This window comes from Sander vitreus, chromosome 19 (assembly GCF_031162955.1).
Source record: "Sander vitreus isolate 19-12246 chromosome 19, sanVit1, whole genome shotgun sequence".
Lineage (NCBI taxonomy): Eukaryota > Metazoa > Chordata > Actinopteri > Perciformes > Percidae > Sander > Sander vitreus.
Genome location: NC_135873.1, coordinates 9321006 through 9347400, shown reverse-complemented (window position 1 = coordinate 9347400; position 26395 = coordinate 9321006). Strand labels below are relative to the sequence as shown.

Sequence of the window (26395 nt, the reverse complement as noted above, 5' to 3'; positions counted from 1 at the left end):
TCAGTGGAAGATTTTGCAATTGCACAGCCAGTATAGCTCGGAAACAGAGCTGGACTAAGTTTGATTGTGCTGATCTCATTCAGTGTGATTAAACTCCATTTAATACGTGTCATAAAGTTCTTGCTGTGAAGTTTATTCAACCTTTGTTGGAATTAAAAATATTATTTCATTTGTGTGTATTGTCTTTGGCTGAAATATTGTGACTTCATGTTACATTACAGGTCGCCCACGTTGTCTCATGCATACATTTTCGTTAGAGCAATTAAATTGAAACGTGTGGATAGCATTGATTATTACATTAATGTAAGACAAGAATTTTCAAGGAGGCACTGTTTATCATTCTAAGTGGCAATGCATGATAAGGCCTTTCTAATCCAATTCTGATTAACAGGAGAAAGAGTGTCCTTCCAGGGACAGCAGCCTGGATGATGGCATCGGCAGCCAAAGCTGGGGCAACTCTGATCTTTCAGGTAGAAACTCCATCTCTGTTACTACCAGTCGTATATTAGGATTAGCATCTAACCTAATCTGTAAACCTATGCTATATCAAAATGTTAAATAGTTGGTACAGCATACACTTGAACAACAAATAGTGTGAATATTTGTGTAAACATTTCATCCAAAACTGAACATTTTGTATCTATTCAGCCCCCATATTAAACCTCAAGTAAAATGTGTAAGTTACTATAACACACACCGAGTTAGGTACTATAGCTCAACCCCATGTCAGCCATCTTTAAAACAACACAAGAGTCTGGGAACCGTCCCAAAACACGCAAACAATAACCATATAACGTCTCAAAATAGCATCGTCCAATGGTGCTGAAGATCTATTTGCTCATAGATTTTTTTTCACCTTTTCACTACCAAAACCAACAGACACCACAGGAAAAGTAAAGTAGTTTGCGCCTTTACTGTATATACTGTTGAAATGTTCTAACTACTGGTAGAGTGCACTCCAGTGAAATGGAAGGTACAAATGGGAAAGTTTTTTGGGAAAGGACTTTTAGTGATAGAGAAAGAGTGAGGGGAGCTTTGTGAGTGCAGAAAAACTGGGAGCAGGGATATGCAATCGATAGCAGCAGGGTTGGTCCTTCAAATTCAATACTCAGAACTCAAATTTGTTACATTTGAGAGGGTTTTTCGTTGTGATGAGACAGTGGACACAATGCATCCTATGCCTGAGCCTAACCAGAAAAGCATCACCTAAGATTGCAAACTTTTTAGCATCACATTTTATTTTATTCTCTCTTTTTTGAAATAAAGTTTTATTTTGATTTCCCAAATATATATTGACCCAGAACACACATGTACACTATATATCCTTCTTCTATGAAAAAAAACACAAACTTGACAACGACAACCACAAAAATGCCACTCATTTAGCAAGCACAGAACACAACTCTTACCCTAATACTACAACAATATTATCTTAATATTTGATTAGCTTAATTGATGTACATGAAACAATGTTGTATTTTTTTCTCCTTTAGCTGTCTTTTCCAAATTCAAATATTGACACATTTCCTTTGTTCCAGTGTTGTACAGTAATGTTGAAGGTTAAATATAATTTTTACTGTTGAAGATGTTGCATACCATTTCAAAACTGTCACTAGCCCAAATCCTGTTACAAGTTATCAACCAATTATTCATTGAGCTTACAGTAGAGTGTGTTATACAAATGATGAAATCTTATTTTCTCTGACCTTACTTCAGTTTTTCTGAATGGAATTATATTAGAATAAAGAAATGCAGAGACACTGCAGAAGCAGAAAAGATCGCCCAACTAAATGGCATGTGATGGTGGTGATTTGTTTTGATCATTCCCAGCCTTGAGCAGGTAAACAAAAGTATTCATGCAAGACAATATCAGAAGAAAAAATCTTAGGTAGGCTCCAGTTTATTATGCATGTACAATCAATCAATGCTCACATGGCATAGAAAATGCCATAAAAGTAATCATATTTCACAAGTGACATCACATTTCTCTTTATTACCACACATACCAGCAAACACACACACATTTTCACAAATAATTCAGTCTGATGTGTGAGGCAGATCCATTTACTTCTTCATAAAGCACCAAGCCATTGGTTGTTAAGCTGCAGTAATTATGTATGAGAGGTTCTGGATCAATAATGGATGCAATGCGTTCTGCAACACTGTCCTGATTGATTCTCACTAAGACCCAGCTTCAGAATGGATGAGGCAGGAGAATTATGTCCACTGATCTGTTTCAGTATGTTTAAAGGTCACAGCATCAGGTATGTTGTGATCTCTGTGCATTACACAATGGTTTTTCATAGTTTACTTCAAAATATAGTTGGGTAAAATTTTTCTTTTCTTCTTTACTGTATTATTTTGCAGCCAATAGTGGTGGTTGTTCTTGAAGCCCCTGTCCATTATGTCACTCTAACTTATAACTTCATCAAAAAGGAGACATGAAAAGACATAAAGAAATTTCTGTTTGTGCATGCAATTTTACTATTCTTTGGTTTTGTGTTCTGAGTTCTTTTGCGGCTATTCATCCAGCAGATTTGACAGCTGTGGGTCAAATTGTGCAGCACCACGTCCCTGAGGCAGTCTTCTTGGAGAGCATTGGTCAGGAGATCACCTACATACTGCCTTATAGTGGAGCCAGAGATGGGACCTTTGCACTGCTGTTTCAAGAGCTTGACCTAGCCATGGCTGACCTTGGTCTGACTAGCTACGGCATCTCTGACACCACGCTGGAGGAGGTATACTAAGCATGGGATTGACAACCTAGCTAAAGATACAAGCATGCATACATATAGAGATACTGCATACATACACACAGGAACAGAAAAGTACACATACTGACAATGTTGCCCTTGTTTTCCTTTTTTTTATTTCTGCAATTACACTTTATACCATACTATTTTTTTCCACTCCTTCCCCCATTCTTTTTTTGTCTTTTCTGCTTTCTGCTCAGAGTCTTTAAATTAGCAATCAAAATTTTGATGGACCGTTTTCAAATCCCTCCTGCAGAGTGACAAGCAACATACATTTAAGCCAATAACTTAACAATCAAGTCTAGGATATTTGTTTTTGATTCAGTCTCAGTGCCAAGTAATTGCAAGTATTGTTGAAGCAGGTTTTTCTGCGTAATGTTCAGCAGCATACAAGTAAATCAGGTGCCTCTCAGCTCAAGGACAGCAAACTTCCAAAGGAAAAGAAGGGACTGGAGAACACTAATTCATTTGTAGCCTTTAATTGTGCAAACAGACTAATGTTTCAACTTCCCTGTGTCTTCATCAGAGTCAAAATGGACAAAGACAAAACAGCAAACGCATATATAGTCAACCTACACAGCAGGTGTGCAATTTGCATTGGGTAATTGGTTGAACAGGATTACAAATCTATTGGATAGTGGATCCAAAGGTGGGAGTTGCCATAGTCAATGTCCAAGTGCCATACCCCATGCACCACAATCCCATCAGGAACAAAAAACACAGATAGCTCAAATACAAAATGTAAAAGTACTGAATCTATCACCTGTAACACATAACAAGTTCAGTTTGTCATTCAGGACAAAGGGCTCAACTGTGTTAGGAGTATGAATCCAATATGCCTCTCTGCAGAGCAATGAGTTGATCATAATCATGCTAAAAAAATATTGGTTTTCAGCAGGTTTCAGTTTCAAATGAATGTTGATACACATCTTGAAAAGCCACATTCCTTGCCATTGTACACAACTTGTGTTGAAAGGTTTATAGCTAGAGCATCCAAACATACGTACACGTTTGCAAAGTTCCTCAGTCTGCTTAAGACCATACTTGGTTGTACACACAGAATAGCGTTAGCATGACATATTTTTGAAAAAGTCATAAGTCAAGTAGCATTTTACTTGTGGTCTCATAATCATTGACCCGATATAATATAACTTGATATCATTACACATACAGTTCACAGTCATATATTTTCTGAACAAATAACTAACGCAGTATTTGACATCTTGACTGGTTTTGGATCATAAAGCTGAGTGACTGTTGGTTAATACTCTTCGTGTAACTCAGACATGGATCCGATACTCATGGCCTGCAGGCAATGTAAATTATTCCTTTTGAATTTCTCAAATTCAGACACGACAAGGTTATTTCATCTGTCCATCCGTTTTTCTTTTCAAGTCCAACTACACTTCAATTGAAATATGCAGTGATTTTCAATATACGGCACTAATAAACAAGGTCTGATAGATGGGATGTCATGGAAGTTTGGTCATATAATAACATGTACCCTGTTTATTGTCATGAATAGCCTTGTTACGTACTTTATGACTGTTTTATGATGTCAGTAGTTCTATTTTATGTTTTTAGCTGATATTATTCACCACATCAAATCACATTCAGTCCAAAGTATGAATTTTGTAGGCTTTGCCAGAAGTGTGTAGAGACTTTTTAGAGGGCAGATGTCGAAACAGGGCTTAACACGCACAGGAGAATGAAATAAGGGAAGGTCACTTGGAAATGTATCGCAAATATGGAGCTGTGTTTATTTAGACATGTGGCCTGAACTAATAAATTAAGTAAAGGAGGGCCAATTGGCATGTACTCAAGTAAAGGTTAGGGTCTCTGTGGATGCACAACCCTGATTTTATTCGAAGCAAAACTTGACAGCGATAACTGGTGTCTGCCAAAAAAAGGCTATATTAACAGCTTAGTTTGCGCTCCTCCATTGCAGTGTTAGTTTCCATTTATCCTGTTTTGTGCATGCTTATACGGTGACATGAAACATACTGTGGCTCCTGTAAGATACTATACTAATAGATAATTTGTTCATTTCACAGATATTTCTTAAAGTGGCAGAAGATACCGGAGTGGATGTAGAAATACCAAGTAAGGTGGCAATATGTATGCTAACACACGTTAGGGGGACAACAGTATAATGCATAACATCTCTTAGGAAAACGTAACACTGTTAATATTTTTAACTGTATAAAACATGTACCTTATTTCTGTCATGAGAAAATACATTTATATAACTTATACAGAACGAGATTGGACCGCCACAGCTGAGTGTACAATAATAGACTAAGATGCACAAAGTTAACACATCTACAAGCTAATTCCACCTTAAGCCTTTAACATATTCTTCATGGAACAACAATGTTGCCACCATTGCTGACATAATTATTGACATCCTTAATGTATTGCAGATATTGCTCATTGATTGCTTTCAGTGGATAAATCTCCCATCCATCACCAAGCAACTTCACTTATCAGTTTAATCTCAGTATCCCATTTCCTCACGTTCCTAAACCACCTGGGTTTGTGCTTTTACAGGGAATAGTAAAGCGTCTTGCAGGGCAGGTAGCGATTCTTATTGTTATTTATAACCCTAAATTGGGTCAGGCCAAAACAACATATCTTATTTGTATTCCCAAAGCAACAAAGGAGGTGTTGGTGAGAGACTGCAAAAGAGGCTCCCGCATATCCAAGCGGAACAGCATCGCCAGCGTCCACATGAAAACAGAGCAAGTCTCTGGAATGAGAGGCAAGTCTCTCTGTATTTATTTATCATACAGTTATTAACGAAGGAAGCTCAATTAAACATTTGTGAATCTATACCTAATGCAGAAAGTTGACTGATATTTATGAGTGTTGTTTGAAATAGAAACTGTGTTAGATTGAACTGTAATTCCTGTTTGAGGCTTGTTTCTTTCTGTTTCTCATGCAGAATTGAAGGAAAAGTTCACAAGTAAAGTGGAAGGTATGTACTGTATTTTGTCCTTCGTACAGACAATCTTAGTTTTATTATACCAGCAAATGTCAGTTTTTCCACACACATTCATTCTTCAATTATTACCTTGATTTAGTTTGGCGTTAATTTGACTGTTTCACCTCAGTGGTCATTTTCAAAAGAGGCATAAACAAGAACTCTTATCTTCAGAATAAGTCATTTTCCAACAGAATTCCCTTCCAATCCATACAGCATTATCTAACCTGTCTCTTCAGCTTTGCAATTTTGCCCTAATGAAAAACAATTCACTTTTCATCATGAAAATGTTTTTCCATCAGAAAATGCTTTATTCTCGTAATGGCTATTGTGACTTCTTTTTTTAGTAAAGATATTCTTGGCAAGTGTGAGACATAAAACAAAATAATATACAAAGCCCTTGTTTACCACCTTTTCCTTTCTGAGTCACACCCAAATACTACTTCCAAATGAATATAATAATTAAAATGGTTACTACACTGTGAAATGAGTTAGTGCAGCTGGCAGGTTTAACACTTAAGTCATATTTGATCAGCCCATTAGCTGCGGTGGAAAGTGTGCTCAGCAGGTCTTTTACATATGCATAGATGATAAATAACACAGTGGGTTAATGTCCACTCCAGACTTAAAAAGGATTGCTAGTGTCAGTGGGAAGGGATCCACGGTCATCACTGGATGGGAGCTGATCAGGAGGCAGTTCCTTGCGCTTTTCATCAAGCGCTTCCACCACGCCCGAAGGAGCCGCAAGGGACTCATTGCCCAGGTAATGGCCTCAGTCTGTCATATTGATGAATTGAAGGGTTATACAAGGAGGGCTGCATGGGAGGATCAAGGTGGGATTGTATGAAATACATGTTGGCTTTCAAAATCAGTTAATGACAAATATGATAGAGTAAGCTAATTTAAAATCTGGAGGGAAAAGTCATGTCATCCATCTTGATTTAGTCAGTAGTTGTAGAATTTAAGTTGTGGGTGAATAAATTGACACAGAGCGTAGTGTATATATAAAAGGAAAAAGTTTGAAAAATGTGAAGTGTAGCACCACGAATAGTAAACTGCATGTACAATAATCATTACTCCAAAAGGAATACTGGAGGGACTACAGAAGCTGAGAATGGCATGAATGAATGAGTGAATTTATGCTGCTGTGGAGGAGATTTCCCTCTTTAGTTTTGATAAATCACTTTCTGTGAGCAGAAAAGTGTCGATACCTGGGAGCAAAGGTGTTTCAAAGTAAATAGGGCTGATTTCTTAGGTCTCGCCTTTGTATTTTGATACAAAGTCATGCCTGGTGTGGCCAGGACGCTGTTAATACATTTGTGAATGAGGGCAAAGTGAGTCGATGGAAGGTGTTTTTGCTGGCTTCAGTTAGAGTAACATCAGCTTCACCTGATTGCTTTGATTGTCACTAGAAAGGCAAAGTGACACCCATGATTTGTTTTTCCTCCATTTTACTGTGTGCTAATCATGTGTTTTCGTTAGCTTTGTATTAAATGTGATCGCATAACAATTACAGAGATGACAGACTGCTATTAGCCTATTAAGGGTATGTCTATATCACTTTGTTTCTCATAAACACAATTTCAAAAGTCAAACCCAATGAACAGGTGTAATTTAAACAAGTCAAAACCAATTTTGCAATTTCCGAGGTACTTCAATTATTTTTGTCCCCAGAGTTCTAAAAAGTGAGTTGTGACTTAAATTGTATTGACACACCGCTCATCTAGATTCATAGTGTGTTTGTGAATATCATGTAATGCCATCAGTTATGACAGCTGCCATGATGCTGAAATTATCACAACTGAATGCAGCTTACTCCTTTATGCTGCTGTGTGTGCGTGCGTGCGAGCAAGTGAGTGAGATAAAGAAAGAGAGAGAGAGAACAGTGTTTCACCTTTGTGAGGTGTACGGGTTCTTCTTGTAATTTGCTGCAGAACCAATCCCCATTAGTCACTGTCAATCTTGGGCGTCCCTCTTTAGTGCGGATGCAGCGCAGGATGAAAGGATAGGTGTGTGAGTGTGTTTGTACAAAGGTGCACATTGTCTGCAAGGGCATACCTCTCCTCCCTTTTTATTCATTTGGCTAAAGGTTTATTTCCCCCCCCCCATCATGTCAACGGCTCCCATTGTCAGCAGATATGATTGTGTGGTGAGGTAATCTCCTCGAATACAAGCGGTTAGGGGAATATAAAGGAGATTATGACATGTAACACAAAAGCAGTAATTTATGGGGATGAAAGTTGGGGACAGGCGAGTGTTGGCAATGTCAGAATCAGGGAGAAGCAGTTAGTGTGTATGGTGGATGAGTTGAAGGGTTCTGGTGTTTGGAGCTCAAACTGAACTGGCAACAACAAGCCTTTCCAGCTGCAGCAACCTTGCTGTTCAGCAGGAGATGATTTACGTTGTGTCATTTAGAATATTTCTCTTGGTTTTTAATTTAATTATCGCTACAGCATGGTACACGAGATGCTCATTTGTTGTATAGACGTTTCTGTGTTCCTTTTGTTTACCATTGTGGATATAACACAAACAATCAGTTTACTTTTTGTTATGTTTTGTCTGAACGCTGTGAAAAGAAAAGACCACATTACCACATCAGTAAAAAATATCCGAGGTGATGCTATTATCCACGTTAACGCAAGCTGCAGCAATAAATTCACAAATGATATAGGCTAGACATAAGTGTTTGTTGAGGAAACAAACTCAATCTAATGAGCCATTTGGCTTTGCAGGAAATAAAACACATCTTAATTGTGTTTTGGTGTTTATACCCAGTTTGCATATAATCTTGTCCTCCTCTTTAAATCCCCACTAAACCTGAGAATGCGCTCAACTTATGCATTGTTCATGGGAGTGCCTTGGCTTTGTGAGCAAAATGACTTCTCCCCATTTTTTCAGATCTCTCTCAATAGAAGAAGTACCAGCTGTCACCTGCAATTACTGTAGAGAGAGAGAGAGAGAGAGAGAGAGAGAGAGAGAGAGAGAGAGACTTTCTTTTGCGGTCTGCCATTAAGCTTTTGAGACTCATTGCTGCTCTTTATCTTTCTTCCAAGCACATTTCCACGGCCATAACTCCATGCAGTAAATTTAGGATTTTCAATTGTAGCATCTTGAATTGGCCTGGCAAATTGCATGCCCTGCAATTAATCAAGTGTATACAAACCTCCCCCAGCTGCCGAGCGCGCCCCAACCTACAAGTGATTAAACATTAAAGATAGCATGCATTTTTCCCACTGACCTTTTTGTCAGCTCTAACAATGAAATTAAAAGCGAATTACATGATGGAGAAAAGAGGATTGGATGGGGGTGGGCGGTTGGGGGTGGGGCTAGGGGAAGTGTGGCAGTGTCTGGTTTTAAAAACATAACACAAAAGACAAGAGAATGTTGAGAAACTAATTATATCTGAGTAGCCAGATGATGGTGGCAGTGTTGGAAGTGTTTAATCAAACTCATAAAACATGCAGAAGAGCCCAAACAAGTTGGTGGGGTGCATATTAATGTTGCCACGTTATCGCAGCAGTCCCGCAGTATTGTTGATTGCATCAGTCATTTTGTGTCACGTAATGACAGTGAGGGTGCTTGGGGAGGGGAATGATGAAATTGATCTTGTATTGAATCATGTGCTGTTGTTCAAGTAGAGGGCACCTATCATTTTATCACTCAGAATTGTGTCATTGTATGTTGTGCAGTTATTACATAGGTCACATTTAAAATGACATAGAAACTGGTGTCGTGTGCATGGTACAATTATCAAATTAAGCTTTCAGGCAGAGGCTTTTCTCGAGTAGATTCCTCGAGTAGTCATTGTAGCTGTAGTGGCACATAGCACACCATTAAGCTGAAAGTATTTCATTCGAAATCAACCTGTCTGGCAATTACTTGAAAAATACACATGATATTATTTTTTCTTGCGTATTTAATGATTTCTGTAACATTTTACTTCAAGTGAGTTCCGATATAGCAGGATAAATGTCTTAAGTGGCTTTTAACTTTGTCAACATCCTCCTAGGTGGTCTTGCCTGCTGCGTTTGTGTGCCTGTCTCTGATCTTCTCGCTCATCGTTCCGCCATTCGCTGAATATCCGAGTCTGGAGCTGCAACCCTGGATGTATGGTCTGCCTCAAACCACCTTTTACAGGTAACCACATAATGATATAGCACAAAATGAATTGTCAGTTTTTGTTTTTTGGGCTTTTCCGCCTTTAATTTGACAGGTCAGCTAGGTGGGAAAGGGGAGAGAGAGGGGGAAGACATGCAGGAAATTGTCACAGGTCAGATTCGAACCCTGGACCTCTGCGTCAAGGCATAAACCTCTTAGTATATATGCGCCTGCTGTACCACTGAACCAACCTGGCCACAGTCAGTTTTGTTTTTTAGTAGTTATTATGGCATTTTAACCCAATTCACCACAGATTTACATTTTTAGTTTTGAATGTTAACAGTCTGTTCCTTTAAGTTTAATAACTACTCTAAATGATGTAATGCATCCAATAATATCATTACCGAGAGGAAACCAGATTTTTCCAGGGAATATTCATCTACCAAATGATGTTCACTGTTATCAGAGGCAGAGAGTGTGTAAATAATGTGAAGAAGAACTGGTAGAAGAAAGACTTAGGGGAACGTATTTGGCAGAGGGTTTAGGGGTCCTCCCTCAAGAAACTGTTACCATTTTTCAATTTTAAAAAAATCACATCATTTTGAACCATTATTATTACTATACTGTATCTATGTCTAAAAGGTTGGAAAAGCTAGAGCAGATAATGAATAAATAACACTCAAAAAGCTTAAAGACACCACTTTCTAAAGAAGTCCACTGGACCAACTACAATCATTAGATCTGAGAAAAGTAATTTAGTTTTAATGCTCACATTGATTTTACATTAATTTTGGCTAAGGTCGTTTTTAAGAATCTCAACTTATGAAGCATAGTTCTTAATAATAAACACCTAAAAACATATATGCCTATATTCATGTGTACACTTACTGCACAGGATACAGTATGATCTTTAAGTTACAATAAGGTTTCTTCCACTGTCTTTTAATTGCTACATATTCACACCAGTGAGCTCAAAATTGCTGCAACATGATCCTTCTCTGTAACAACACAAGTGCTGTAAAAGTTGAAATCTAATATGCATCACTAGTTACAGCATCTGTCCAAACCATCTAACTAATCTTGACACTGTATTCATACTGTGTTCCTTTGACGTGAAGCTGTTGTTGCTTATCTATCCTGCAGGTGTTTCATTTCCCCTGGCAGCTTGCGTATAAACTTCACTTTGAAGATGTCAAGACACAATTAAGTGCAAACTGAAACTGGTTTATTTATGATACTGTCTTACCACTTGGTCAGTGTGAGATTCTGCTCTATTTTTCTTTTTGTTGACGTATTTATACACTTTTGCCTTTAACATGGTGGTAAATATTTGTCATGCTTTGCTTAGTTTGACAGTAGAATTGTCAAGTCATGATAGTTAATGCAAATGACAAACACTTCTTGAATATTTAATTCATGCGTTTGGTTATATCCACATAGTATCAGTGCTCGACATTAATAACTGACAGTGTGCTTGCTGGGCGTCTCACACTACTACTACCTGGCATATTTAGTTGTATGCTACTTCTCTCGCTTGACCAGTCATCTCACTGTTTTGGCATCAAAACAGTGAGAATCTTAAAACAATTCACTACACTTGGAACTTAAATCGACAGAAACTTTTCAGTACCTATTGTTCTTGAAAATGTACATTGTTTCAGTTTTTGCTTTTCTTTCTGACTATAACTTATGCCAAAAATGAAACTGAAACATTTAATTGCAATTCTTTGTCACTGTATACAGTGCTAAAACATTTAAAATAGTATTTTTATCCCTCCATGGTGCTGAAACAGTCAAACACAGTTTATTTACTGTTACTACTTCTACCACTATTATTACTTCCTCTATGACCACTGCATGGTGTACATGGAGTTGTCGTTAGCGCTTAGCAACAACCATCTAGTAGTGCAACATCCATACACTACCAAAAACCCAGAAAACCACTAGCACTCTAGCAACCTACCTAGATACTAAGTCTTCTTTAGCAACACCTTGGAAAACACACATCTATCCATAAAAGATAATTTCATTGTAGTGTCACAAGGTTGCTGGGTGTTTTTTATAAGACTGACAAGACCTTTACATGATATGGTGATAATATATCTCAGTGTACGTTCAACAACACAGTTCAGCACGTGACAAGGGGGAATACAATCCTGGCTCACATCAAGGGTTCATTTGTGGGATTTCAGAGCCTGCTTCACCTTATCTGTCACATAGTCTCTTGAACTGCACATTCAGTTTTTGGGGAATTCCTGGCAGCGGTTCTTATACATGACATTATAAAGCTGGAGTTGGTCTTAATTTTTCCAACGTTTCCTCTGGCCAGTTCCTAAATATTGTCATTTCTCTTAAGTGACTTTAAAACATCCTGCCTGATGATAACAGTGTGAATAAAAGTATTGCGTCTTATCATCTTAACAGTTGATAATGATTTATCTAATTTAGAAGTTGAAGGGGCTTTGAACCCTGCTCACTAGGGTATACTGTATACCTGTGGCAATAAGTGGATTTGTTATGCTCTGTATTTCTAGTTTTTGGTTACTTAGTGATATATCCAAATATGGAAAGTAATATTTACACTCAACAACACTCTTTGGTTTATCATCCAAAGGGGTTATTCCTGTTATATAATGGCCTTCATTTGACTTTCTTCTAATATTGTCTTAGTTTTTACTTCTATGATGTTTAATTTTGACTAGATGAACTATTCATTAGTTCCGCTGTTTCTGTGTATATGCACAAGTCTTCATTTTGGAACTGTCCAATAGTTTTATTATCTTAAATAACGTGGTAACCCAGCCATTGTTAATTGCAAAACAGATGGCTGCACATAATCCATTTTAACAATCGGACCACTTCAATTGCGCTCACTGGTGGCCAAGGAAATGACCGAATGACCTTCATGGAGACGCCTCTAAATGAGACAATGAACACTGTATTAATCCAAATGGTTGGCTGGGCTGTGGCCACTGCTGGCAGAAAGCCATCACGATGGTCTTTATGAAACACTGTGTTTTAACTCCCACGATACCTATAAGATAAAGGGCAGAGTGTGTGTGGTTAGTGATGAGAATGAAATTGGAATGGGAAGATTGTTTAACTGAGACACTCATAGATATGCACAGGACACTTAGATAAAAATGCAAGGCTGTGAAGAGCCTAAACTGTACACAGAATCTTGAACAGGCTCATATCAATATGTGCTTGCACAAACATCAGGACGGAACTATACTTTAGAGAAAAAATATGCAACACAATGGTGTTTTGGGAATTTATGTTTTGACTCTTGGCCCAAAGAAATGAGTTTGTGACCTCAATGATTTCTCTCTAACTCTTGATTAAGATAGCCCCAGTTGCATGCAGCATGCTTTCCAGTATTTACTTAAAATGCACCACATCTGATTCCCTGGTGTGCATGTCTCATTTCCTTTCAGGCCTTCTTTGATGTCAAGATACGTTCAAGATTAATGATCATCTAAACTCCTTTGCTTTGCCAGTGTGGAAGACCGATTAGATGATTTGTGAAATCTTAATCAGTTGTGACGGAAGACAGATTATAAAATGTGTGAAATCCTAACCAATTGTATTGACAGTGAGGACAGTTATACCATGTCTCCACCAAAAGGGATGCTTACTTAAGTGACATGTATACAGTGGTGTGAAAAAAGTGTTTGCCCCCTTCCTCATTTCCTGTTCCTTTGCATGTTTGTCACACTTAAGTGTTTCGGAACATCAAACCAATTTAAACAAAAGTCAAGGACAACACAAGTAAACACAAAATGCAATTTGTAAATGAAGGTGTTAATTATTAAAGGTGAAAAAAAAATCCAAACCATCATGGCCCTGTGTGAAAAAGTGATTGCCCCCCTAAACCTAATAACTGGTTGGGCCACCCTTAGCAGCAACAACTGCAACCAAGCGTTTGCGATAACGTGCAATGAGGCTTTTACAGCATCCTGGAGGAATTTTGGCCCACTCATCTTTGCAGAATTGTCCTAATTCAGTTACATTAGAGGGTTTTTCGAGCATGAACGGCCTTTTTAAGGTCATACCACAACATCTCAATAGGATTCAGGTCAGGACTTTGGCTAGGCCACTCCAAAGTCTTCATTTAGTTTTTCTTCAGCCATTCGGTGGTGGACTTGCTGGTGTGTTTAGGATCATTGTCCTGCTGCAGAACCCAAGTTCGTTTCAGCTTGAGTACACGAACAGATGGTCGGACATTCTCCTTCAGGATCTCTTGGTAGACAGCAGAATTCATAGTTCCTTTTATCACGGCAAGTCTTCCAGGTCCTGAAGCAGCAAAACAGCCCCAGACCATCACACTACCACCACCATATTTTACAGTTGGTATAATGTTCTTTTTATGAAATGCAGTGTTCCTTCTACGCCAGATATACTTGGACACACACCTTCCAAAGAGTTCCACTTTTGTCTCATCGGTCCACAGAATGTTGTCCCAAAAGTCTTGGGGATCATCAAGATGTGTTCTGGAGAAGTGAGACAAGCTTTGATGTTCTTTTTGCTCAGCAGTGGTTTTCTCCTTGGAACTCTGCCATGCAGGCCATTTTTGCCCAGTCTTTTCCTGATGGTGGAGGCATGAGCGCTGACCTTAACTGAGGCAAGTGAGGCCTGCAGTTCTTTGGGCGTTGTTGTGGGGTCTTTTGTGACCTCTTGGATGAGTCGTCGCTGCGCTCTTGGGAGTAATTTTGGGCGACCGGCCACTCCTGGGAAGGTTCACCACTGTTCCATGTCTTCGCCATTTGTGGATAATGGCTCTCACTGTGGTTCGCTGGATTCCCAAAGCTTTGGAAATGGCTTTATAACCCTTTCCAGACTGATAGATCTCAATTACTTTCTTTCTCAATTGTTCCTGAATTTCTTTGGGTCTCGGCATGATGTGTAGCTTTTAAGGATCTTCTGGTGGACCTTACTGTGTCAAGCAGCTCCTATTTAAGTGATGCCTTGATTGTGAACAGGTGTGGCAATAATCAGGCCTGGGTGTGGCTAGAGAAATTGAACTCAGGTGTGGACAACCACAGTTATAGTATGTTTTAACAAGGGGGGGCAATCACTTTTTTCACACAGGGCCATGATGGTTTGGATTTTTTTTCTCCTTTAATAATAAACACCTTCATTTACAAATTGCATTTTGTGTTTACTTGTGTTGTCCTTGACTTTTGTTTAAATTGGTTTGATGTTCCGAAACACTTAAGTGTGACAAACATGCAAAGGAACAGGAAATGAGGAAGGGGGCAAACACTTTTTCACACCACTGTATGTATTGACTATATTCCCAATATTCACAGCAAAGATGTGCCTGATAATGTGGAGGTGTCTAAGGTGGTGGAAACCTTGGTAAACAAGCCTGGCTTTGGAACTCGCTGCATGAATGGAGACCCAATACCGTAAGTGTTAATGCACAAGAAGCCAAAAGAATAGCATTAGTGTGTGCACATGCATTAATGCCAAATGGCACTTATAAAGTGTTGTGCTTTGAAAGCTGTGTATGTGTCATGCATGTCTGAGCATGTGTCTCTGCCTCCTTCAAGAAATGATGCTGCAGAAATAGAACAAGCTGAAACAAAGCCAAGTTACCAAGAGCACTGGAAAGGAATTATCTGCATGATTTTGAAGATCAATTCCTAAGAATAAATTTGATCAATAAATAATTCGCTTGGCACACGCTCTTCTTGTCATCCTGATCAGAATAACTTGAATAATGAATACCTTTTAAAAAAAATAATAATAATGGAATTATTACTGAGCTTGGGGCCCGCTTAGTTCACAGTTCAAGTGCTTGTGCATCTTACTCTGCTGAAGTTCTTCAAACACAAACCAAACATTTTAATTCAGAGGTATTCTTCTGCAGTCTAAAATTACTTTTGAATCATGTAACAACAAGTATTCCATCCATCTGATGGCATACAGTATGCTGTGAATGCAATGTAATATCTCAATTCACTCTCCTTATTCTGATTCTCCTTACCCTCATTTCCTTCACTAATTTTTTTTTTTTTTTTTTTACCATAGTACATGTCAGTTACAATTATGGTTAAGATAAGAAAGCATATTGTATATGTTTTTCAGCAGATGCATTTGGCATTATTACCAGTTCAACAATCCTATTTCCCCCATTTTTCTCTTAGGAAGTTGCCATGTTCAGCTAGTGGCTCTGAATGGTTCACTCCATCTGTGGATCAGTCAGTCACTGACATCTTCCTCAACGGTAACTGGAACATGTCCAACCCTTCCCCCTCCTGTCAGTGCAGCACGCCTAAACGGACGATCATGTTACCTGACTGTCCACCTGGTGCAGGAGGGCTCCCTCCACCTCAGGTTAGTCTGTTAAACTGGTGCTAGTGCATTTTGTAGGAGGGTGGTATGGTAGTTGGTGCAATGGTAACTTTAGGGGCATACATTAGATGCCCTGCAACAGCCAGTATGTCGGTCTCTCTCTGAGGTGCCTTGAGCAAGCCAGTTAAACCCTGCCTGAAACAGTAGCACTGCTCATGGCTTTCAGTGCACTTCCTGTGCAAGCTGAACTCTGTATGTGTGTCACAGTGGGATACACTGCAGCAAGAGAGCAAAATGGTCTAAGCGTAAAAAATAAAAAATAAATCAATGACACAACAGTACAATAAAAATGCTTATCATGGAAGCTTTTGGCTTGCAGTCTGAAAGTCGCAGTCAGCATCATTTTTGATTTGAAATGTAAAGGTACTTACTAACAAGGAATTTGTTAACATTGCAATATGTAAATCAGCCTTTTGTGCTGCCTCCCTTTTGTGAGCCACCGTGCATGCATGAAAGTAGGGCCAAAATTGATTTCACTAAAAAATATATCCATAGTGTGTCCTTTTACTCCTTCAGGTATATGCCAACCTTTCACCTTGTAGCACCTTTTAGGACATTCTATTGCATGCGCTGCCAGTACAGACTTTGCAAAGGACCTCACATTTTCTGCTCACATCATGAGTCCTGGGAGGTTTGCGTGTCTCATCCTCCAGATGTCAATACCAATCCTATATAGGCCATCACTTTACCAATATATACATGGCCAAATGCAGCTAAGGTGAATTTTGCACGGTCTGACCTGAAGGGACTTGATCCAGGCCTGGATTAATGGGCAAGTTAGTGACCCTGCACCCCTGCCTATCAACCACCACCTACTGACTAAATCAATCCCAATACAGAGAGAAGGAAGAAGAGAAAGAAGCTAATTTGGAGCTAAATGGTTTACACTGCTGTCTCCCAATGATAATGAGAAATCTAAACTTGAGAGAGAATAAAGGGAGAAGCTGCCACCTCCACTCCAATGTCATTTTATTAGAGATGGCGTGTCTGTTTACTCAGGCTTTGTTGCATGTGCCTGCATTTTAGGAGATTTTAATTTGAATGTCTCATTTCTAAGCCCACGTAAATCTGCCAATATTTTCTTCCTTGTCTTGTCATGTTATGATGGTTGAGAATTTGCTTTCGGTAGTTTACCCCAGAGGAAGGGATGAAAGGAACGGGGGAGTTTTGGCATTTTATACCAGAGATTTGGCTGCCAAACAGCATTGCATTTACAAGATAGCTAATCATTCATTTTCATACAGACTAGCTGTCTCTGCTGGTTGGTCCTGTAGGACCTCCAGCTGATGTTGGTGGCATGCGGGAGCATAGGTCATCCTGTGATAATGCACATGTCATGGTGCAGGTTGGATAACTTTCTGTTAACATACAATAGCACGCCAAACAAAATGGGGGACATGAGGTGATAACTTAAACAGACTGGATTGGACGGCTTTGCTGTGTGTACAGCCTTGGTACAGTATAATCAGATTGCAGAAGAGGTAGGGTTTGGCAGCACATCCTGTGTGTGCAGGTAGGTGTAAAACTGAAACAAAATATGAGATACAGTGTATGATGGCATAAACGTGTTGGTATTGTTTAATAGCATGGGTGAAAAGAGTAATATCTGTAGCTCCTTTGTCCCCATATCTACCCCTAGCCAATGTCCATGTCTTCCTTATCAAGCCCATGCCCTCACCCAGCGAGCCAACCCGAAGTCATTTCCACACAGAGTTACAATGTTAAAGTAAATGTACAATAGCCACACACACAAATATCAACCGAAACATGACATGCCATGTATCTCCAGATACACAGTAATACAGCAGATCTGTTTTATATATGTATACATGCGCTTAGACAAGGGTGTATGAAGAAACCAACATTTTACTTAGATATGTTAGAAATGTTTACAGTCGGATCTTCATTAGGTCAAACTCTTATCATTGAGGCTGATTTTCACTAGCATTGCCCCTACATGTAGAGCTGTAACAATTCCAAATGTTGCTGTACAATTGATTGTCTCAGAAATAATTGTGATTAACAATATAATTGTCTCATTCAGTCATATTTACAAAATATTTATTTATTTATTACTTTTTTAAACAAATTAAACTTTTGAATGAATCCCAGGATAATTCTTTGGTTATATCACTGGTATGTGACCCAGATAATGTAACAACAAAGCCTATGAATTAAAACATGCCTTTTTATTATCATAAAACATTGCATATTTTCTTGCATGGTTAATGTGGCCCGGGAAAGGGAAGTTTGGGGTCCCCTGCTGGAGCTGCTACCCCCGCGACCCGACCCCGGATAAGCGGATGAAGATGGATGGATGGATGGATTGCATATTTTCTAACATAAAGTAGAACATTTATCATCGTCAATAAGAAACAAAGCACCAATAATCACTTATATAATTACAATTTGGCATATCTACACAAAATCAATTACCATCAACAGTCACCCTGAGGACTTTAGCAATTATTTGCAATTAAACAAAGAAACGGAAAATACGTTAAATTGCGATTAGACAATTATTTAATAATTGTTACAGGCCTGCCTACATGTCATATGCGGCATAACTACGCTCTTTCTAGTGTGTTGTAACATGCCCATTCATAGAAGTGCTTGATATGTATTCATCAACTTTTGAAAGGCTATTATTTCCTATAATTAGGAAAAGAAAAATGGCATACACCTTAACATAAATCCAAATACAACAATCACATTAGTTCCCTTTATTTTGAGAAAAATATAAATTCCTGCTGTCCAATTATGGTTTGCTATACAGCTTGCAGTTGTCATCCTGAGCACTTAGTGTAGTATAGTATATTCATGAAGTTGAACATTTATCTCTCAATCGCAAATCAAGAGCACACAGCCTTATCAACGCTTGCCACTCACATTTAACCTACACATAATTCCACTGCTTAGTACATCCGCTTCACATCTAACATCATAATAAGATTCACACAAATTATAGCCTTTATTGCACGCTTGCATTCGTTATTACTTGTTACTATAGCTCTTCACTCTCTTGAGCTACTTCAGATTTTACAGTACAATTTGCACTTGAACACACACATGAACAAACACACTCACACATCTAAAAGCAGGGGAAATTTGTTATTTCACCCTCAATTCTTAATATATATAAGGAAATTTTAAAAATAGATATTCAGGCCCAGTTTAGAAAACACTCAGTCACTTACAGATATATTTAAAATGATTTTGTCTCATAATGGCCATCGCATTTCCCCCCCTCAATATTTGGCCTACTCGGGAGATGTCATCTTGGAAGGACAAATGAGACCATCCATTAATAAGAGAGACTCTGCAATGTCATTGACTTCCAACAAGCAGGACATGAAATGACACAGTTTGAAACTGCTGGGCTCATCTACCACTCCTTTATTTTCCTTTCAACCCCCTATACCTCCCTATATAATATCCCACGTTATGTAATGTGCCATTTCACACTCTCCACAAATTTGTAATGCCTCGTTGAACTTGTGTGAGTCTTGCTGTGTGCTCCTTCCTGTGACAAGGCCATCCAGGGCCATTTTAAAGGAGCAACTGCCAGGTATCATGTTATAGGATGATTGTTGAGACAGTCAAACAAGAGAAGTGCCCTTTGTGTAACCTTTCTTTTCCCTGACCCTAGCTCATGACAGCACTGTCAAGGAGTCCCCCATTTGTTGAGGCGCTATTTGTATCTGCTTTGTGTCTTCCTGGTACCCTGTTTGGCCATCAAGTTCTTTCTTTCCAATCCGCTTTTTTACTTTGCTCTCTTCTCTCCACCTGCTTCTCCACTTTAAACAGCGTCACTCATTCTTTCATTTAGGTGCTTCTCAGCCCTCTGAATATATATACATAAATATATTTCTGTTATTTTATGACTTGCTACTATTTTGCCACGTTACTGGATTTCTGCTTTATTGTGTCATTTTGTATGTAGCTGGTAGACTGGGTAATCCCCGCCCAATCTGCCGGTAATTCGATTTCTCCCTGCAGCTCAGGATGGAAACCTCTACGTTTATCTATCCTGCTTCTGTTACAATTTTGCGGGGACCAATCACAAACTGGCTTATCCACCTGGGGCGCTATTGGAGGGTTTAACATGATGACGATAGAGAAGCGACCAAGCAGCTTCTTGTTTACATTCAACATGACGGCCACCGAAGCGCAGCAACCTGTTGATGCCGCTGTCGCTGCTACGTCACCTGGATTGTTGCTCTGATTGGTTGAAGGACTATCCAATTGCATACAGAGTAAGGGTGGAACGGTACGCTGAAGTCACGGTTCGGTTCATACCTCGGTTCAGACATCACGGTTCGGTTCTGTACAATGGAGGGAAAAGCATAACATAAGCAGAAGGCAATTTTTTTTATTGTGCATGTCTCAGGCTGTACCACCTAGTGTCATCCAGTCTCTCCCCTGAGCTAGCTGCAACAGCCTGAAGCGTATAAAGTAAGATATAAACAGTATACAATAAGTAGGCTACCCCACATCATCTCCAGACTCCATCTGGAACTTGTAAACAAAATAAGACAATCAGCTAGTAGTGTGATATGGGAGACAGGCGCTGCTCTCATATGTGAATGCACAGAGCAGGGGTGTTAAAAGAGCGGCTTCGGTTACACAGAGCAGTTGACGAATTGTGGCGTTAGCTTCACACGCTAACAGCGGAGCTAGCAGTAAACAGCGAAGCTAACGGCGCAGCTAACGGCGGAGCTAACAGCTGAGCTAACAGCGGAGCAAACAGCGAAGCAAATGGGCCTGGAAGCCATTTGTGGTCAAGGCAAGAAGGGATACAGCTACAGTACATCCATGTTTGGTTGTATATGGAAGGGACTAGTTTGCTTCGTGTGGACTCACTGGACTGACTCAACATGTAGGCGGAGCTTGGGAGCTTCAGAGCTAAGGCGGGGCTACAGATTAGGTGTCCCTAAGAAACTCGTATGTAACAGTAGTTCCACATTACATTAATTAATTTTCACGCAAGTTTTATTTATTTTTATACCGTGTAAATTCATGTACCAAACCGAGACGCCCGTACCGTTTCGGTTCAATACGAATACATGTACCGTTCCACCCCTAATACAGAGTCATTTGAGCTATGCCCGTTGATCACGAAATACAGAGCAGACTCCCCAGACTAATGTTCAATCTTAAAAGATTGAGCTTGGTCTGGTGATAGCCAATAAAATAAAAAGACCGTTTCAAAAGGCAAATTATTGCTTACACCATTGTACATTCACTTCATCATTTCTCCTTTATTTACAACATCTTATTTAGTTCCAATCCAGATCCTGTAAAAGGTTATTAAATGTACTCTCATTTTTGCATGGAAACAACCTTGAGGACATTGGGTTTATCATGCAACATGGCTATTACCAGTCATCTCCCACTGTGCGCTAAAGGAACTTTAAATTTAGAATAAAAGAGTTACAAGAGGAGAATATGACAGAGGAAAGCATTTGTAAGCAATACACGTGCTGTCAACAGTCACGTTTCTCTGTTCATCACTTTATTTATTTGGCAGCGGTCAGTCTTTGTAACACAGTAAGCCAGCAAGATCTGCAGCCTTTATTTCATCATCTGACATCTTGAAAGATTCATACCAATGGGGTAGTGTGTGAGTTCATATGGTAGAAAGATACAGTGCGATTATGAGGTGAATGTTCACCGTGGCCTTTTTTTCAATGTTAGTGAAAATACCCCAGTGTTCTAGACTAGTTAATAAATGACAATGTATGAAAGTGTGTAACTGTATACTACAACTCTCCACCCTTCTCCAACTTTTTTTTGCCTACCTGCTGTTAACTGCAGGGCCATAACCCATAGTTTACTGTTAAATATAGTGCATAAAGTCATTAGATAGAAACTGTTATCTTAAATATACAATATGGAGTCTGAAGAGAGTTGCTTGTGAGGTAGGATGAATATGGTGACCGATATGAATACATGAATGTGACATGCTGCTAAACATACATATGCACATGTGTATGTACAGTGGGGAGAACAAGTATTTGATACACTGCTGATTTTGCAGGTTTCCCTACTTACAAAGCATGTAGAAGTCTGTAATTTTTATCATAGATACTCTTCAACTGTGAGTGACGGAATCTAAAACAAAAATTTAGAAAATCACATTGTATGATTTTTAAGTAATTAATTTGCATTTTATTGCATGGCATAAGTATATGATACATCAGAAAAGCAGAACTTAATATTTGGTACAGAAATGTTTGTTTGCAATTACAGAGATCATAAGTTTCCTGTAGTTCTTGACCAGGTTTGCACACACTGCAGCAGGGATTTTGGCCCACTCCTCCATACAGACCTTCTCCAGATCCTTCAGGTTTCTGGGCTGTCGCTGGGCAATATGGACTTTCAGCTCCCTCCAAAGATTTTCTATTGGGTTCAGGTCTGGAGACTGGCTAGGACACTTCAGGACCTTGAGATGCTTACAGAGCCACTCCTTAGTTGCCCTGGCTGTGTGTTTCGGGTCGTTGTCATGCTGGAAGACCCAGCCACGACCCATCGTCAATGCTCTTACTGAGGGAAGGAGGTTGTTGGCCAAGATCTCGCGATACATGGCCCCATCCATCCTCCCCTCAATACAGTGCAGTCGTCCTGTCCCCTTTGCAGAAAAACATCCCCAAAGAATGATGTTTCCACCTCCATGCTTCACGGTTGGGATGGTGTTCTTGGGGTTGTACTCATCCTTCTTCTTCGTCCAAACACGGCGAGTGGAGTTTAGACCAAAAAGCTCTATTTTTGTCTCATCAGACCACATGACCTTCTCCTATTCCTCCTCTGGATCATCCAGATGGTCATTGGAAAACTTCAGATGGGCCTGGACATGCGCTGGCTTGAGCAGGGGGACCTTGCGTGCGCTGCAGGATTTTAATCCATGACGGCGTAGTATGTTACTAATGGTTTTCTTTGAGACTGTGGTCCCACCTCTCTTCAGGTCATTGACCAGGTCCTGCCATGTAGTTCTAGGCTGATCCCTCACCTTCCTTATGATCATTGATGACCCACGAGGTGAGATCTTGCATGGAGCCCCAGACTGTGGGAGATTGACCGTCATCTTGAACTTCTTCCATTTTCTAATAATTGTGCCAACAGTTGTTGCCTTCTCACCAAGCTGCTTGCCTATTGTCCTGTAGCCCATCCCAGCCTTGTGCAGGTCTACAATTTTATCCCTGATGTCCTTACACAGCTCTCTGGTCTTGGCCATTGTGGAGAGGTTGGAGTCTGTTTGATTGACTGTGTGGACAGGTGTCTTTTATACAGGTAACGAGTTCAAACAGTTGCAGTTAATACATGTAATGAGTGGAGAACAGGAGGGCTTCTTAAAGAAAAAATAGTCTGTGAGAGCCGGAATTCTTACTGGTTGGTAGGTGATCAAATACTTATGTCATGCAATAAAATGCTAATTAATTATTTAAAAATCATACGTGATTTTCTGGATTTTTGTTTTAGATTCCGTCTCTCACAGTTGAAGAGTACCTATGATAAAAATTACAGAACTCTACATGCTTTGTAAGTAGGAAAACCTGCAAAATCGGCAGTGTATCAAATACTTGTTCTCCCCACTGTATGTACCGTATTTTCCGGACTATAAGTCGCTCCGGAGTATAAGTCGCATCAGTCAAAAAATGTGTCATGAAGAGGAAAAAAACATATATAAGTCGCACTGGACTATAAGTCGCATTTATTTAGAAATTTATTTCACAAAATCCAAGACCAAGAACAGACATTTAATCTGGAAAGGCAATTTATTAAACTACACAATATCACACAGAACAAGGGGCTGAATACGGTAGGTGTCCGGCATGTTAACGTAACGTAACTGCACTGTTGACGAGCCTCTCCCAGCAGCACGTTGGTCAAGCACCCATCTGTGGACTCATTCCTCCAGCTCTGGCCATCTGGATTTCAGCGTGCGACTAGCTTTCTTTGTTTTCTTCATTGCAGTAAGACTAACCTTTTCGCCAGTCCCTCACAAGTTTCTCACTCACTCCAAACTTTCGTTCTGCTGCTCGATTACCGTTTTCGGCTGCGTATTTTACTGCCTGCAGTTTCTTTTCTTTCTCAGTTGTCTTTAGGAGCAGCATATAGTTGTCACAAGCCTAGAGCGCCTCTCGCGGCTGTAGACGGTGATGTTTTCAGCATGAAATAACATATAACATGTTAAATTCTATATATTTTGATATATAAGTCGCACCTCACTATAAGTTGCAGGACCAGCCAAAGTATGAAAAAAAGTGCGACTTATAGTCCGAAAAAAATACGGTACATGTGCATGGGAACAGATGCACTTCATCATTTCTGCTTTGCTTACCTGTAGACTGTGGTTCGTCGCAGGGGCTCATAAATGAATTCAAGTCCAAGGCAGAGACCACCCACAGTAGCTGAGCACATTGTGAGGATGTATTCCCTTTGACCTGAAAGCTTCCCCTGCTGAATAAATCATGATGTACCAGCTTCACACTAGTTTTTTTTTTAATCTTTTATCCTGCCCATCCTCTCAATATGCCCTTGAGAAACTACAGAAAAGACGAGAGCGAGAACAAACATGGACACACCACCACAGGAGGTAGTGTGAAATCATTGTTTATTTAACCTTCATAGATGAATAGGCTGCCATGTGTGCAGAGGAATTGATAAAGCCGCCACGTTCACCGAATTACGATTTATGTCTTTATCATTTGGAGACCGGCCTAACTACAGCCTGCTTGCAAATTACTCTGCTTGGTCTAATCTATCAGGGTATTGAAGTTGGGCATTGGCTTACCATTTGTGTGCAAAAAAAGGAGAAGTTCTGCATGGGAAATACAAACACCATTATCTACTTTGGTTTGAAAAAAAAAATTGCCTTAAAAGTGAGTCTTTTCAGTAAGAGTATTTGTTGTACTTTTAGAAAAGAAAGGGATGATTGTATACTGCAGCATAATCCCAAAGCTGTTTTTATGCATCTCTGTGTGGCCAATTTATTTAAATTCAGAACATAAAATCCGCAGCCCTGACATTTTATTGCTATTTTATGTTATCATTTATACATTTAAACCATAACGAATCTGTAAATTTTACATCCGAGGGCAGTTTTTTCAGCAACAGCTGTGGCAAAGAAAAAACCCAACTAACCGCAGATTAGCTCCAAACTTCCGCCAGCCCATACTCATACACATCTTTTCTCTGCTGGGCCCTGTTTTTGTCACTTTGACTCCCAACACCCGCAGATCCATTTTAGTGTAAAACTACCTGTCCAGAGCCACCCTCTCAGCAGAAGGCAAGAGTTGCTCGAAAACAAAAGAAGAAACACAAACACATCATGTTATAATGAGTTAAAATGCAGTAACAACTTCACATATAAAGAAACGTATTGCTTTGCATGAAAAAAACAATTAACCGGATTCATCACTTGCAAAACTTCAAGACAGAGGACAAATGAACATACACATTGACATAACATGTTTAATTATAGAAGATTGTGCTTTCCCATGATTGCTTTTTTTGTGCACACTGAATCAAAATGGAAGGTAAAGCACAATATAAACAATGCCAAGATGAATATGAACACAGCACAGTCTCTTATCTTGCCAGTGCTCTAGTATGCCAGCTCATTCAACAGATTTCATTACTCCTTAGTTTACATTTCCCTCAACCATGTTTGCTTCCCCAGCTATCAAGCTACCACTGTGTTGTGGGGAGCTGATGTTATGTACAGAATGCCAAGCACTCTGACGCTGTTCCCTGGTAATGAACAAGAGATGCAGGCCCAGGTATTGCACAATCACGTCATTTTCCCATTTTAGTCTTTTTGATTGGGGATATGGACCAAGGCCAAAATAATTAGACCCACACTGACTGTATGCTCGTGTATAACCTCATTGTACACACAGTGGAGTTTAGAAGCTCTTATTTTTGGTTTTGTTTGTTTTCTAGTTCCTGTGGCTTTTTGAAAAGAAAAGCATGTTTGTTCTGAGATAAGCCAAGGTTGTCATGCAGTTCGTCCCCCTTATCTCTGATTCGTAAGCCAGATGGGTCCTTTCCTCCTCTGCTTTTTCCTATTTTTTGTTCTATGCCTTGTGATTCAGGTATCTCCTTCTTTTCTTTACACTTCCCTCCTGCGTTAACTTGTGTTTCTATCCTCTATCCATTCCTGCTCTCCTTTCTTATTTATCTTATTTGTTTTTAATCT

General features: G+C 39.5%; 1 protein-coding gene across 8 annotated transcripts in view; it reads left to right on the top strand.

The window, feature by feature from the left end:
* The window catches only part of LOC144534478 (phospholipid-transporting ATPase ABCA1), a 187392-nt gene that overhangs the window by 105581 nt on the left and 55416 nt on the right, over positions 1–26395 (top strand). For 6 of the 8 annotated variants that reach the window (XM_078276426.1, XM_078276418.1, XM_078276423.1 and 3 more), the window contains 9 exons: positions 392–470; positions 2533–2738; positions 4808–4856; positions 5407–5514; positions 5698–5730; positions 6360–6499; positions 9746–9873; positions 15147–15245; positions 15987–16176. In XM_078276426.1, coding sequence (XP_078132552.1) covers positions 392–470; positions 2533–2738; positions 4808–4856; positions 5407–5514; positions 5698–5730; positions 6360–6499; positions 9746–9873; positions 15147–15245; positions 15987–16176 — 1032 coding nt within the window. The remainder of the gene's footprint in view (positions 1–391; positions 471–2532; positions 2739–4807; positions 4857–5406; positions 5515–5697; positions 5731–6359; positions 6500–9745; positions 9874–15146; positions 15246–15986; positions 16177–26395) is intronic. The other 2 variants (XM_078276424.1, XM_078276425.1) reach the window with 1 other exon arrangement.